The 14,759-nt window shown below is 40.4% G+C and overlaps 1 protein-coding gene across 3 annotated transcripts in view; it reads left to right on the top strand.

The window, feature by feature from the left end:
* Positions 1-14,759, top strand: part of NUP153 (nucleoporin 153) — a 95,257-nt gene that overhangs the window by 64,988 nt on the left and 15,510 nt on the right. For 2 of the 3 annotated variants that reach the window (XM_003263547.4, NM_001308667.1), the window contains 3 exon segments: positions 4,801-4,926; positions 7,073-7,690; positions 11,994-12,188. In XM_003263547.4, the coding sequence (XP_003263595.1) occupies positions 4,801-4,926; positions 7,073-7,690; positions 11,994-12,188 (939 nt within the window). 3 annotated transcript variants of the gene reach the window in all.

Below are 14,759 nucleotides of genomic sequence, written 5' to 3'. Positions count from 1 at the left end.
CATGATCCGCCTGCCTTGGCCTCCCAAAGTGCTGGGATTACAGGCGTGAGCCACCGTGCCCTGCCCACTGGCTAATTTTTTGTATTTTTAGTAGAGACAGTGTTTCACCATGTTTTGGCCAGGCTGGTCACGAACTCCTGATCTCAGGTGATCTGCCCACCTCGGCCTCCCAAAGGATTGGGATTACAGACGTGAGCCACTGTGCCTGGCTGAATTTTTTTTTTTTTATAATGGTGGTTTTCTTTTAAGTGTTTGGGAAAATCAGAAACACCTGAGCTGAGTTACTCAGGTCAAGAATTTTGAGCAAGGGCATTTTACCCAAGAATATAAACACAAAGCTCAAGGGCACAGGAACAAGAGAAAAAGCATGACACACTTTAGAATTGCAAACAGTTTGTCATGAGGTTGGAGAGGTAGCTTTAAATCCTAAAAGTTCTGGAATGCTATGCTAATGAATTGGATTTTACTCTGACTGCATTAGGGAGATGTTGAATGATTTTTATCTGGGGGTGAGATGGATGTGAGTATAGTGATAACAGTGTGGTGAGTGCTAGTGTGGGTTGGAGTGGCATGTTAGAGGCAGAAACATGAGTTGGGAGATAGTACCCTATCCAGAAGCGTTTCTTAACAATCTTCTGAGTTTGGGAATTTTTAAAAACTAGATCCTCGAAAGATAGATTAAAAAATAAAAAGAGTCAGGACATAGAAGCTAAAGAAATATCTTTGGCTTTGAATGATCTTGAAGATATGAGCCCAGATTATGGAAGTGGCCCAAACTAAGAATTTGACTGGTATGTTTGCAACCTTATCTTTTTTTTTATTGGCTAATACAGCCTTACGTTATAGAAATTAACAAGCAATTTCCATTGTATTTCCTGTCACAAAAGTTTTTTTTCTTTAATGTTAACTATTAATTCAAGAGGATTAAACCTCTTCAAATTACCAATTTCATGACTTATTACGAGGAAAGGCATTAAAATATTTCCCACTATTTGCTAATGCTTTACTAATGATAACTGAGTAATTAACAGTTTGTTAAAACAACTTTGTTTCATTATATCTCAGGAAGTTACCCAGATTTTTAAGGAGTCGGTTATGAGTGGCCTATTTAGAGTTGTGTGTTCTCAATTTGACACCGTTGGTTCTCACCACTTCTGTCATTTAAAAAAGCTAATTGAAAATGTGGAAGTCATGATTAATTTGTGACAGGAGCTAAGTTTTCCGTTGTCTCCTTTTCCCATCTTTCTAAGCATACTTTAGGGAATCCTAACATTTTACCATAAATTACTAAAAGCAATTTAACTTTCATTATAAAGGAAGCTAGAACGTGATTAAATTATAAGTTTTCTTTGTTTTGGCATAGTTGTAAGGGTGATGATTATTTTTGGTGGGGATGGTTGGGGGGTGTGTTGCACATTCTGTCACCCAGGCTGGAGTGCAGTTGCGCAATCTCAGCTCACTGCAACCTCCATCTCCTGGGTTCAAGCAATTCTTGTGCCTCAGCCTCCCGAGTAGCTGTGATTACAGGCACCTGCCACCATGCCTGGCTGATTTTTATATTTTTAGTAGAGATGGGGTTTCGTCATGTTGCCAGGCTGGTCTTGAACCTCCTGACCTCGGGTGATCTGGCCACCTAGGCGTCTCAAAAGTGCTGAGATTACAGGTGTGAGCCACTGCGTCCAGCCTGCATTTTTGTTATTGTGATGAAGTTGACATGATACAGCCATTTTAAAGGGAATAATTGAGTGGCCTTTAGTACCTTGACAGTGTTGTGCAGCCACCACTTTTTATCTAGTTCCAAAACATTTATCACCCTCACCAGGAAACCCCTGGCCATTAAAAAGTTGCTCCCCATTCTGCCTTCCCCCTAGCTAACTGTCAACTTGTGTTCTGTCTCTATGGATTGACTTATTCTGAATATGTCATGTAAGTAGAATCATACAATGTGGCTTTGTACAGTTGAGTTCTTTCACTTAGCACAGTGGTTTCAAGGTTCTTATGTCTCAATACTTCATTCCTTTTATGGCTGAATAATATTCCATTGTATTGATGTGCCACAGTTTATTTTTGTTCATCCATTAATGGACATTTGGGCTGTTTCCACCATTTGGCTATTGTGAATAGTGCTGCTGTGAACATATGTCTACATGTATTTGTTTGAGTACTGGTTTCAATGCTTTTTCATATGTGCCTAGGAATGGAATTGATGGGTCAGATGGTAGTTCTCTATTAAACTTTTTGAAGAATCACTAAACTGTTTTCTACAGTAGTTGAACCATGTCACATTACCACTAGCAGTATACAACTTCACCAACACTTAGTATTTTCTCTTTTTTGACTATAGCAATCTTAGTGGATGTAAAGTAATACTTTGTTGTAGTTTTGATTTGCATTTCCCTAATGCAAATGATGTTGCATTTTTTCAGGTGCTTATTGTCCATTTAAATATCTTAGGAAGGAATGCCTTTCACGTCCTTTACCCATTAAATAGTTTGTCTTTTTATTACTGAGTTATGAGAGTTCTTAGTCTGGACACTAGACCCTTACCAGATACATGATTTGCAGATTTTCCCATTTATAGATTGTCTTTTCACTTTCTTGATAATTTCCTTGAATGGACAGAGGTTTTTAATTTTGATGAAGTCCATTTTTTTTTCTTCTGTTGCTGTGCTTTTCGTGTCATATCTAAGAATACATTGCCAAATCCATGGTCTTGAAGCTATACTCCCTAGGTTTTCTTCTAAGAATTTTATGGTGTTTATGTCATATTTAGGATATTGATCCATTTTGAATTTTTGTTTATGGCGTGAGGTAGGGAAAGGTTTTTCTCGAAAGTACTTTACCTACTACTTTTTAAATTGGCAAACACTTAAAAAGAAAAACTTGGTTATTAGTATATTTCATTATGGAAAACTTGATTCTCAGAAGTAGAATTGTAGACTCAATCCCCATATACTATTTAGCCAGCTTCAACTTTTACCATTTTGACCCATCTTGTTTCTTTTTCTTTTTCTTTTTTTTTTTTTCTGAGACGGAGTCTCACTCTGTCGCCCAGGCTGGAGTGCAGTTGTGCAAGCTCATTTCACTGCAAGCTCCACCTCCCGGGTTCACTCCATTCTCCTGCCTCAGCCTCCTGAGCAGCTGGGACTACAGGCGCCCGCCACCATGCCTAGCTAATTTGTTTTGTATTTTTAGTGAAGATGAGGTTTCATCATGTTAGCCAGGATGGTCTCGATCTCCCGACCTCATGATCCGCCTGCCTCAGCCTCTCAAAAGGCTGGGATTACAGGTGTGAGCCACCGCTGCCTGGCCTTTTTGTTTGGTTTTTTGTTTTTGAGATGGAGTCTCGCTCTGTCACCAGGCTGGACTACAGTGGCACGATCTTGGCTCACTGCAACCTCCGCCTCCCAGGTTCAAGCAATTCTCCTGCCTCAGCCTCCTGAGTAGCTGAGACTACAGATGTGCAAACCCAGCTACTTTTTGTATTTTTAGTAGAGATGGGGTTTCACCATGTTGGCCAAGATGGTCTTGATCTCTTGACCTCGTGATCTGCCCACCTTGGCCTCCCAAAGTCCTTGGGATTACAGGCATGAGCCACCGTGCCTGGCCGCATCTTGTTTCTTATTGTTTCTTTTGTTCCATCCCTCCTCTCCCCATCCCACACAGAAACTTACATGTCAGGTCACTCTTTAACAATCGCAAACATCTTAGTTTCATCTGTAAATAGAAATCTCCCTTTAAAAATGTAACGATAAAACCATTATCACACTGAAAATGTAGATCTCTAAATATAAGGATGCAAGTTTAGAAAGCATAAAAAGTAAAAGCAGTAAGTCACTCATCTTACTGCTAGCAGCTACCATTACTCTTTAGATGTAAACATTCTAGACTTTTCAACCTGCTTTTACCCATAACTACACTTTTAAGAATGATTTTTGTGGGCCAGGCATGATGACTCATGCCAATAATGCCAGTGCTTTGGGAGGCTGATGTGGGAGGATCACTTGAGGCCAGGAGTTTAAGACCAGTCTGGCCAGCCATAGCGAGACCCCGTGTCTACAAAAAAGTAAAAAAAAAATTAGCTAGATGTGGTGGCATGCACCTGTGTTCCTGGCTACTTGAGAGGCTAAGGTGGGAGGATTGCTTGAGCCCAGGAGTTTGAGGCTGCATTAAGCCATGATTGCACCACTGTACTCCAGCCTTGCTGACAACAGGACACTCTCTGTTTTGAAAAAGAACGATTTTTGTGGCTGCATAAGTATTTCATCATGGCACTATTATGTAATTTATGTAACCATATACCCTTATTTAATATTTTACCATATAGGTTTTCAATATTATAACTGAAGGATATTTTCAATTATATTAATAGTGTGGATTTCTAAAAATGAAATAATTGCTCAGTTGAAAGTTACTTTTTTTGATTAGTTTTGTAAATTGTTGTGTAATCAAATAGATATTTCATGCATTGAATGGGCTTGCCCTAGTTGCCATATCCTCTCCAGTTTTTTAGTTTGATTGTTTTGATTATCAGTCAGTTAATTGGACGATAGTTATAGTTTATATTTTTTTTTTGCCTTTTTATTGGTGGGGGGAGTTATACAGTGTGGGAGTAGTGTTTTTATCTCCTTGTAACGGCAAAGTATCCCTGTAAAGTCATTTGTTTATTGAATTACAGTGACTTTTTTCATGAACTTTTAGAAATTAATCCAAAAGATGGTTTTGAAAGATTTTTTAAAATGCATTTGAGAGTCCAGTGTTTTATTTGGCATAATGTTATTAAATTAAAAAAAATTACAGCTCATGATGTCACTGCAGTGAACAGTACAAATTGTAAGAAGATACCACCTGAAGATTGTGAGGGTCCTTTTAGACCTGCAGAAATCCTGAAAGAAGGAAGTGTTCTAGATATTCTGAAAAGCCCTGGTAAGATAATTAAAAGATAAGACTTTTGATTACAAACTGATGATCTCAATTTAATGTCATTTTGTATTATACTTTAGGCTTTTTAAAAATTTCTGACTAGTTTGGTAGGAGATTTACTTTTGAATAGAGATGTAGTTCGGTGTAATTCTTTTGCTGGAAATATCTTACAAGCCAAAGGACTCTATACTAAAATGAAATTTCTAAGAGGCAAGTGTAGGAGGAGAAAATGGATTTTCCATTAATAGAGGCAGGCCAGTGAGGAATAAGAGTAAGTAAACCTAATGATACCCATAGACATGTCTTTCTCTTATGAGAGCACTGAACTGCCTTCTTGAATTATTCCCCAGTTTGGTAAATATGGAACAAGGCCAAGTGGAAAGCATCTGCTGAATTTTAACATATACATAGGGAGCAGTACTCACTTGAATTGAAGCAAGATTTGAAAGCTAGTAGGTAATAATTAGAAAGGGAATAAATAGTTCTCAGATAAGAATAATTTTTTGTTTGAAAACAGAGGATGTTCATAATTCCATTTATGATACATAGTATAAGAATGTAAAACTCTCCAGGCACGGTGGCTCATCCCTGTAATCCCAGCACTTTGGGAGGCCAAGACGGGCGGATCACTTGAGGCCAGGAGTTCGAGACCAGCCTGGCCAACATGGTGAAACCCCATCTCTATTAAAAAGAGAAAAAATTAGCTGGGCGTGCTGGTGTGCCCCTGTAGTCCCAGCTACTCAGGAGGCTGAGGCAGGAGAATTGCTTGAACCTGGGAGGTGGAGGCTTCAGTGAACCGAGATCGAACCACTGCACTCCAGCCTGGGCGACAGAGCAAGACTGTCTTTAAAAAAAAAAAAGAATGTAAAACTGTCTGTGGGATAATCTAATAGCTCAGAAAGAATTTAAACATACCCACCAGATGTGTCCATGTGTAATAGGATAGGTTTTCTTAATAAATAAGTTTGACTTTTACAACAGGATTTAGAAGGATTCAATTTTTCTGGTCCAGCTCTCTCATTTTATAGATAAGTATACTGCCTACAGGAGTCCAGTAGCTTAGACAGTTCCATGCAGTTATGGCAGAACTCCAGAATGCTTGTACTGGAATTAACCAAGTAGTAGGCAAGCCTCGAATGTGTATAGTCTGTCTTATGTATCTGGGGTTACACTTTGCATTCATGATGCCAACCTCCCCCTGCTCCCTTTTTACTTAAGTAGGAAATGTTTGGGGAGAATCTTCATTTGACTGAAATTAGGAAAATCTGAAAAAGTGGAAGAAAAAGAAATCTGTAATGCCTTGAGATGGTTATTGTTAACATCTTGCCAATCTTAGTGATTTAAATTAATCATAAGCAAAATAACACATTGTTGACTACTGGGAATAACTCAAGTATGTGGTATTTTGTCCTTAGGCTAAAAATAGCTCTAGGCTGGATTCTTTTGTGGAACTAGAAAACCTCTAATAACCTTCTACATTTTCTCTCCTTTTAATTTCTTTTTCTTTGGCGGGTAAAGGCTGGAGAAACAGATCACAGATGGTGTTGGTGTGTGTAAGACAAAAGTTAACTGGTCCTAAGTAAACAATTACAAAGTCATTCTCATGAGTAAAATACAGCTTGAGTGAATGAACTCAATGACAGCAGTTTTGGTAACAGAAAGACTTGCTGAGCTGGTTTTACTGAAGGTAGAGAATACCACAGCAGTAGGTTATGACTGGACAAAATTCAAAGATGATATTGAAGCCATTGGGCATAGCCAATGGAACACTTAAAAGAAGAAACAGATGAAGGAGGAAGAGGACTGCGAGTATTCTGTGTTTGTAGAAAGACAGAATATAGCACAATGTGGATGGCAATAATACATATCAGTAAATTAGTACCATTGAAAGCATCAAACTAGAAATTCCTTGAAGGAGAAGATGATATCCTGTAAACAAAACATCTTTTGTAGAATTTTAAATGGTCTAAGTGTAACTTATTAGGTAATTGATAAATATGATTACTTAAGTGAAAAACAATTCTTAAGTTGTTCATCTTGGATTGTAGTAAGTGTACAGTGAGGTAAATGTCTTCTCAGTAATAATAATCAAATTAATGCTTTGATTTATAAAGCTTCTCTAACGTTGCACTCTCTCCTTTCGTTGTAGGTTTTGCATCACCGAAGATAGATTCTGTTGCTGCTCAGCCCACCACAACAAGCCCAGTAGTTTATACAAGACCAGCAATAAGTAGCTTTTCTTCTAGTGGAATTGGGTTTGGGGAGAGTTTAAAAGCTGGGTCATCATGGCAGTGTGATACATGTCTACTCCAGAACAAAGTTACAGACAACAAATGCATAGCCTGTCAAGCAGCAAAATTGTCACCCAGAGATACTGCTAAACAGACTGGAATTGAAACACCAAATAAAAGTGGCAAAACAACTCTTTCTGCATCAGGGACAGGCTTTGGAGACAAATTTAAACCAGTGATAGGCACTTGGGATTGTGATACCTGTTTAGTGCAAAATAAACCTGAAGCAATAAAATGTGTAGCCTGTGAAACACCGAAACCTGGAACTGGTGTGAAGCGAGCCCTTACGTTGACAGTGGTTTCGGAAAGTGCTGAGACTATGACTGCTTCATCTTCCAGCTGCACTGTGACCACTGGTACTTTAGGATTTGGAGACAAATTCAAAAGGCCCGTTGGATCTTGGGAGTGTTCAATATGCTGTGTTTCTAATAATGCAGAAGACAATAAGTGTGTGTCCTGTATGTCTGAGAAACCAGGTATGTTTTTGGCTTTATGGAGTAATTTTGCTTATTTTGTCGAACAGTTTAATTTATTCTAAGAATCCCTGTTTTAGATGTTTCAGGATGAGCATTTCTCATACATATTAATTTTTCTAAACTATCTTGAGGTAAAAGTCTTGTTTGCAGCTAGATCTTTATATTCAATTAGGATAGGTTATGGGTTAACTAGTCTGGTATATATGCCGACCTCCTCTTTCTGTACAGTTTTATCAGAAATTTCTCGTTCAAAGTTGACTAATACAGATTCTGAAAGATCTTAGAATGGGGTACTATTTCTCAGACCTTTGTACAGAGTAAAATATTACTTCTCCAAATAGAAATCAGGATAGCTAGTGGTCATTTACAGGGAAAGTTTGTTTAGGGGATAGACTATAGTCGTTAATGAAAAGGCTGTAGCTGTTGCAATGATTGTAAATTACCAAATCACTAATTCTAATCTAGGCAGCCAGAAACATGGAGTTACTTTTGAGTTTCTTCTGTTTCTCTGTTCAAAGTTGGAAGAATTAGTGAAGATTCGTATTGAATCTTTTAACTCATCCAGAGTGGCTCTGATGGTTTTGTAATACTATATAATTATATGGTACAGATATATGATAACATGGATATCCTGGGAATGATACTGTTTTCAATGCATTATTCATGAATATGCAGTTTTGTGTCTGTAATGTACAGCTCTGAGTTACTAACCTAGACCTCTTGCCTGAGCCCTCATGCCATATTTCTAATTCCTACTGGATATTTCCCTATGAGTAAGATTTTAGAATCTTCATTTCTTTCTTTTTTCTGAGACAGAGTCTGACTGTGTCACCCAGGCTGGAGTGCAGTGGCATGATCTTGGCTCACTGCGACCTCCATCTCCCAGATGCATGCAATTCTTGTGCCTCAGCCTCTCAACTAGCTGGAATTACAGGTGCATGCCACCACGCCCAACTAATTTTTTGTATTTTTAGTAGAGACAGGGTTTCGCCATATTGTACAGGCTAGTCTTGGACTCCTGACATCAAGTGATCCATCCGCCTTGGCCTTCCAAAGTGCTGGGATTACAGGCGTGAGCCACCGTGCCTGGCCTAGAATCTTCGTTATGAAATATCTTTGTCTTCCCATCTGGTACCCCTGCCTCACCTACAGAAAGAAAGCCCTTGATGTATGGAGGAAAGCAAAATTAATTTTAAGTTGAAGGGGAGTAACAAAACTTTGAGTCAGGAAGTAATCTGTTACACATGAACAAAGGAAGCTCACATATGTATTAAAGAACTTGGACTTCATCCTTTCAATGATGAACTATCATTTTCAGCAGAGGAGTGATACAGTCAAGTTTGTATTTTTGATGGGTCACTCTGGCTTTTTAGATAGCGGATTTGAAAACAAAAAAATTTGGAGACTGGAAGATAGATTAGGAAGTGGTATCAATCATATAGGCAATAGGCCAGATGCTGTGGCTCACGCCTGTAATCCCAGCACTGGGAGAGGCCAAGGCAGGTGGATTGGTTGAACCCAGCTCAAGACCAGCCCAAGCAGCATGGTGAAGCACTGTCTCTACAAAAAACACAAAAATTAGCCTGGCTTGGTGGCACCCGCCTGTAGTCGCAGCTACTTAGGAGGCCAAAGTGGGAGGATTGCTTGAGCTCGGGAGGTGGAGGTTGCAGTTAGCTGAGATCATGCCACTGCGCTCCAGCCTGGGTGACAGAGTGAGACCCTGTCTCAAATAATGATAAGCCGGGTGGGATGGCTTACGCCTGTAATCCCAGCACTTTGGGAGGCCGAGGCGGGTGGATCATGATGAGGTCAGGAGATTGAGACCATCCTGGCTAACACAGTGAAACCCTGTCTCTACTAACAATACAAAAAATTAGCCGAGCGTGGTTTTGGGTGCCTGTAGTCCCAGCTACTCGGGAGGCTGAGGCAGGAGAATGGCGTGAACCTGGGAGGTGGAGCTTGCAGTGAGCCGAGATCGTGCCACTGCACTCCAGCCTGGGCGACAGAGCAAGACTCCATCTCAAAAAAAAAAAAAAAAAAAAAAAAAAGATAAGCCAAGCTGTGCAACCTGTGGGCTGCATGTGGCTTAGGATGGCTATGAATGAGGCTCAACACAGATTTGTGAATTTTCTTAAAACATCATGAGATTCTTTTGCGATTTATTTATTATTATTATTTTTTAAAGCTCATCAGCTGTTGCTAGTGTTAGCATATTTTACATGTGGTCCAAGACAATTCTTTTTGTCCAGTGTGGCCTAGGGAAGCCAAAAGATTGGACCACCCCCACCTCCCCCGCTGATACAGGCAATAGATAATGTACTGATCGAACTGAATAAGGAGTGGAGGATGTACAATTAAAGACATTGATTTCAAGCTACTGAAGTCAACATTCAGATGTATGTAATGTGGCTAGGCATGGTGGCTCATGTCTGTAATCCCAGCACTTTGGGAGGCTGAGGCAGGCAGATCACCTGAGGTCAGGAGTTTGAGACCAGTCTGGCCAACATGGCAAAACCCCATCTCTACTAAAAATACAAAAATTAGCCGGCGTGGTCATGGATGCCCGTAATCCCAGCTACTTGGGAGGCTGAGGCAGGAGAATAGCTTGAACCTGGGAGCTGGAGGTTGCTGTGAGCTGAGATTGTGCCACTCTACTCCAGCCTGGGCAACAAAGTGATACTCTGTCTCAAAAAAAAAAAAAAAAAAAGATATATGTAAGGCCTTTGGATACACTCTTTGGGTGGAGATATGGATTTGGGGTCATTAGTCCATAGTTTTGGTATTTGAAGTCATGAGAGTAGAGTTGAGTGAATAGAAAAGATGGCCTGAAATGAAAGTCCACTAACTTACAGGGAGTGGCAGGAATAAAGCTTTTGAACAGTTAATCTTTTAAAAACCTGCAACCAGAGAGGAAAAACAAAAACTACATGGCAGTGGTTGCTTCAGAGGAAGATGGATTTCAAAGGAACAAGATCAGGTCTCAATAAAAAGGCTGTTATTCAAGCAAGAGATGGGTTAGTGATGGGGGTAATGGGGGGGGGTGTTCATGAACCAGAATAGCAGTAGAAGAGTCAGAAATTGATTGAAATAGATTTGAGAAAAATGTAGAGGAGGAGGAGTATCCAGCCAAGCTAACCAAGTAGACAGTGGAGTCACCAACTAAGAGACTACAGTGACAAGCTCAGAAGTGTAGATTGCAGGTGTAGATTAGGAAACTGTTTTGTTGGGATTTAAAAACCACTGCAGTAAATGAGAGCTTAGAGGACAGTGGGCCAAGATGGAACCCCAGGGAGCAATTTGGTTGGCAAGATGGAAGAGATCATACCTATAAAATGTAGAGATCATTTAGGTAACTATGGAAGAGGTGGCAACAGTTGTAGGCCATCTAGAGAAGTAGGAATACCAGAATGAATGGCTTCACTGTCAGCACTATATTTTGGGCCTTACCAAGCCATTCTTCCTGTGCCACCTCTCCCACAAACATGCTAGTTTTGCTTAAGATTTGTCACCTGTGTATCCTTTTCCTGCCTCTTAGTCATTTCTTCCTTCTTTGCACACTTGTTTTAGGTTGTCACTTGGTGATGGTGCTACTGTGCTTTTATTTTCCCCCTTTAAGACCATGAGCATCTTACAAGTTAAGCAACATTTTATTCATCTTTAATGTCCCCAGAACCCAAGTATATTATGATGCTTAATAAATGTCTGTTAAATGGCTAGCATGTAACAGAAATGTCAGGAATGTAGTAGGTGTCAAGTTAGATTGTGAAGTGGATGTGAAGTAGATGCACTTCTATGCAAAAACTCATTCAGAGGCAGAGATCTATGCTTTCAGATCTTGAAATTCGTGTGGTCTGTGGCTATGTATTTTATATGTTAGGATATTGCGTACAATTTACATCTTATGTCTTAGAATGCTTGCTGTTTTGAAGAAATTTGAAAAAGATTCTTAAGAAAAATTTAGTCTTTGAGCCCCTAATTTGTGAGCATGATTTTTTTTCTTAAACCACAGCAGTTCAAACATGTGGTTAAGGGGGAGCTCACCAGTGAGCAAGGTGATTACGAGCTGCTCATTTATAAGGTTAAAAGAAATCTGAGAGGTCTATTCTTTTTTTAAACAATGTAAATATGAACAATTGTTTGTATTTCTGGCACATTCTGTGTTTTAATAGGAAATATTATTAGAAATTGAACACTTAAACTTAGTGTCATTAAGATACTGACATATTGTAAATTAAAATTTTCATGAATTCCCCCCACTCCCGTTTTTTTTGTTTTGTTTTGTTTTGTTTTGTTTTGTTTTTAGGAAGTTCAGTACCTACTTCAAGTAGCAGCACTGTACCTGTCTCTCTGCCTCCTGGAGGCTCCCTAGGATTGGAAAAGTTCAAGAAACCTGAGGGAAGCTGGGACTGTGAAGTGTGCCTAGTGCAGAATAAGGCAGACTCTACCAAATGTTTGGCATGTGAAAGTGCAAAGCCAGGCACAAAATCTGGGTTTAAAGGTAAGGCCAAAAAAAATAAAAATAAAGGTGATGGTAAAGCGCCTTTTTGTAAGGCCATTTAAAAATGAAGTATTTGAGAACAGCTTCAGTGTTCACTCATTCTCTCTTGAAAATTAATATAAAATGAGATTATCCTGAGATGTTTTAGTTATATCTGTCTCTGAATGTTGTCAGGTCATATTAGTTGCTTGTCAACAGTGAGGTATCTTTTCTCCAGCTGGGAAAAAAAATTTCTTGTGTCATTGAGCCTCAGAGAGTTTTTATTTTTTGTTTTTAACTGCTAACCCCTTAGGTGAACTTTTTTTTTTTTTTTTTTTTTGAGACAGTTTTGTTCTTTTGCCCAGGCTGGAGTACAGGGGCACAATCTCTGCTCACTGCAATCTCTGCCTCCCAGGTTCAAGCAATTCCCTGCCTCAGCCTCCCAAGTAGCTGGGATTACAGGTGTGAGCCACCACGCCCAGACGAACTTACTGACTTTTATTTGACAGGGAATACACCTCTAAATTATAAGTGATATAGGCTGTGGCTTTGGTTTCCCAAAGTAGGTCCCAGAAAAAGAACTTTTAATATTTTACTGTGTAAGTACAAAGGAAGACTCCCTCAAAGTAATTAATCCTAAACTATCTGGAGGCCAGATTTTTCCTTTTTTTTTTGAGACGGTGTCTCGCTCTGTCGCCCAGGCTGGAGTGCAGTGGCACGATCTCGGCTCACTGCAGGCTCTGCCCCCCCCGGGTTCACGCCATTCTGCTTCAGCCTCCTGAGTAGCTGGGACTATAGGAGCCCGCCGCCACGCCAGCTAATTTTTTGTATTTTTAGTAGAGACGGGGGTTTCACCATGTTAGCCAGTATGGTCTCAATCTCCTGACTTCGTGATCCACCTGCCTGGGCCTCCCAAAGTGCTGGGATTACAGGCATGAGCCACCGCGCCTGGCCTGGGGGCCGGATTTTTCACGTCTTCTGTAAAAGAGTAAGCCTGCAAGGAGAAAATGTGTGAGGATTAATGTCTTGAAACAACTCAGAAACAGACAGATATTTCATCTTCTCACTTATAAGTTGTAGCTAAATAAGGTGTACTCAGTGGACAGAGTGTGGACCCCTAGAATGGTGAGAGGGTGGGATGGGGGTAGATGATGAAAAATTAATTAATGGGCACAATGTACATTATTTGGGTGATGAATATACCAAAAGCCCAAACTTCACTGCCAGGCAACATATCCATGTGACAAAATTGCACTGGTAATCCTTAAATTTATACAAATTAAACAAAAATAATACCCAGCTTTATCTACTTTGTAATTAGCTTTCAAACCAAAAGTCAGGAATAAACCTTTTATATTGTGAGCCATCACCTGCACAGCGTATATATCTATATGACTGAAATCAGTTTTGCAAAATAATACTTGCCTCTGGTAGGTGTAAGGTTCCCTGGTGTTTTCTGTTTTATTTTATTTTAAAAGAGAAGTGCTGGTTGCAGCCTGCTAAATTAATTGATGATTAATGATATACAACTAGCAGTTTAAAAAACACTGCATTTAAGTGTAGAAGTTTGTGCTTTCTGGTTCATTTTATCTCTTTCTGTAGCTGTTAATTCATGCTCCCCTTTTTATACTATTCTCTACCTGTAGTGTGGTAATCACCATACTTTAGTACTTCTTAATGATCCTTGTTTTGAAGTAGTAGGTCAAGTACTTCATTTCTAATTTCCTCAGCTGCAGAAAAGCATTATGAAACCAAGACTTTGATCTTGTCAGTATAATGCTTGCTCTCTTCTCTTCTCTCCTCTCTCTTCTCTTCTCTTTCTTCTCTTGTCTCCTCTCCTCTCTCCCCTCCCTTCTTCCCGCTCCTCTACCCCCTCCTCTCTCCGCCTTCTCTCCCCTCTCCCCTCCCTTCTCCCCTCTCCTCTCCCTCTCCTCTCCCCTCTCCCTCTCCTCTGCTCTCCTCTGTTTTCTTTTTCTTTTTTTTTTTTTTGAGACGGAGTCTCGCTCTGTCACCCAGGGTGGAGTGCAGTGGCGCAATCTCGGCTCACTGCAAGCTCCGCCGCCCGGGTTCACGCCATTCTCCTGCCTCAGCCTCTCCGAGTAGCTGGGACTACAGGCGCCCGCCACTACGCCCGGCTAATTTTTTGTATTTTTAGTAGAGACGGGGTTTCACCGTGGTCTTGATCTCCTGACCTCGTGATCCGCCCGCCTCGGCCTCCCAAAGTGCTGGGATTACAAGCGTGAGCCACCGCGCCCAGCCTGTTTTCTTTATTTATTTTGAAGTGGAGTCTCACTGTTGCCTGGGCTGGAGTGCTGTGGCGCAATCTTGGCTCACTGCAACTTCTACCTCCCGGGCTCAAGCAATTCTCCTGCCTCAGCCTCTCAAGCACCTGGGACTACAGGCACACACCACCATGCCTGGCTGATTTATTTTGTATTTTTAGTAGAGATGGGGTTTTGCCATGTTGGCCAGGCTGGTCTTGAACTCCTGACCTCAGGTGATCCGCCTGCCTTGGCCTCCCAAAGTGCTGGGATTACAAGCGTGAGCTACCACGCCCAGTCTGATGTTTAACTTCATAAACATTGCTTCAAC

Source organism: Nomascus leucogenys, chromosome 8, assembly GCF_006542625.1.
Source record: "Nomascus leucogenys isolate Asia chromosome 8, Asia_NLE_v1, whole genome shotgun sequence".
In the NCBI taxonomy this organism is placed as follows: Eukaryota; Metazoa; Chordata; class Mammalia; order Primates; family Hylobatidae; genus Nomascus; species Nomascus leucogenys.
The sequence above is the reverse complement of the archived record's forward strand: the minus strand, read 5'-3'. Positions and strand labels throughout refer to the sequence as shown.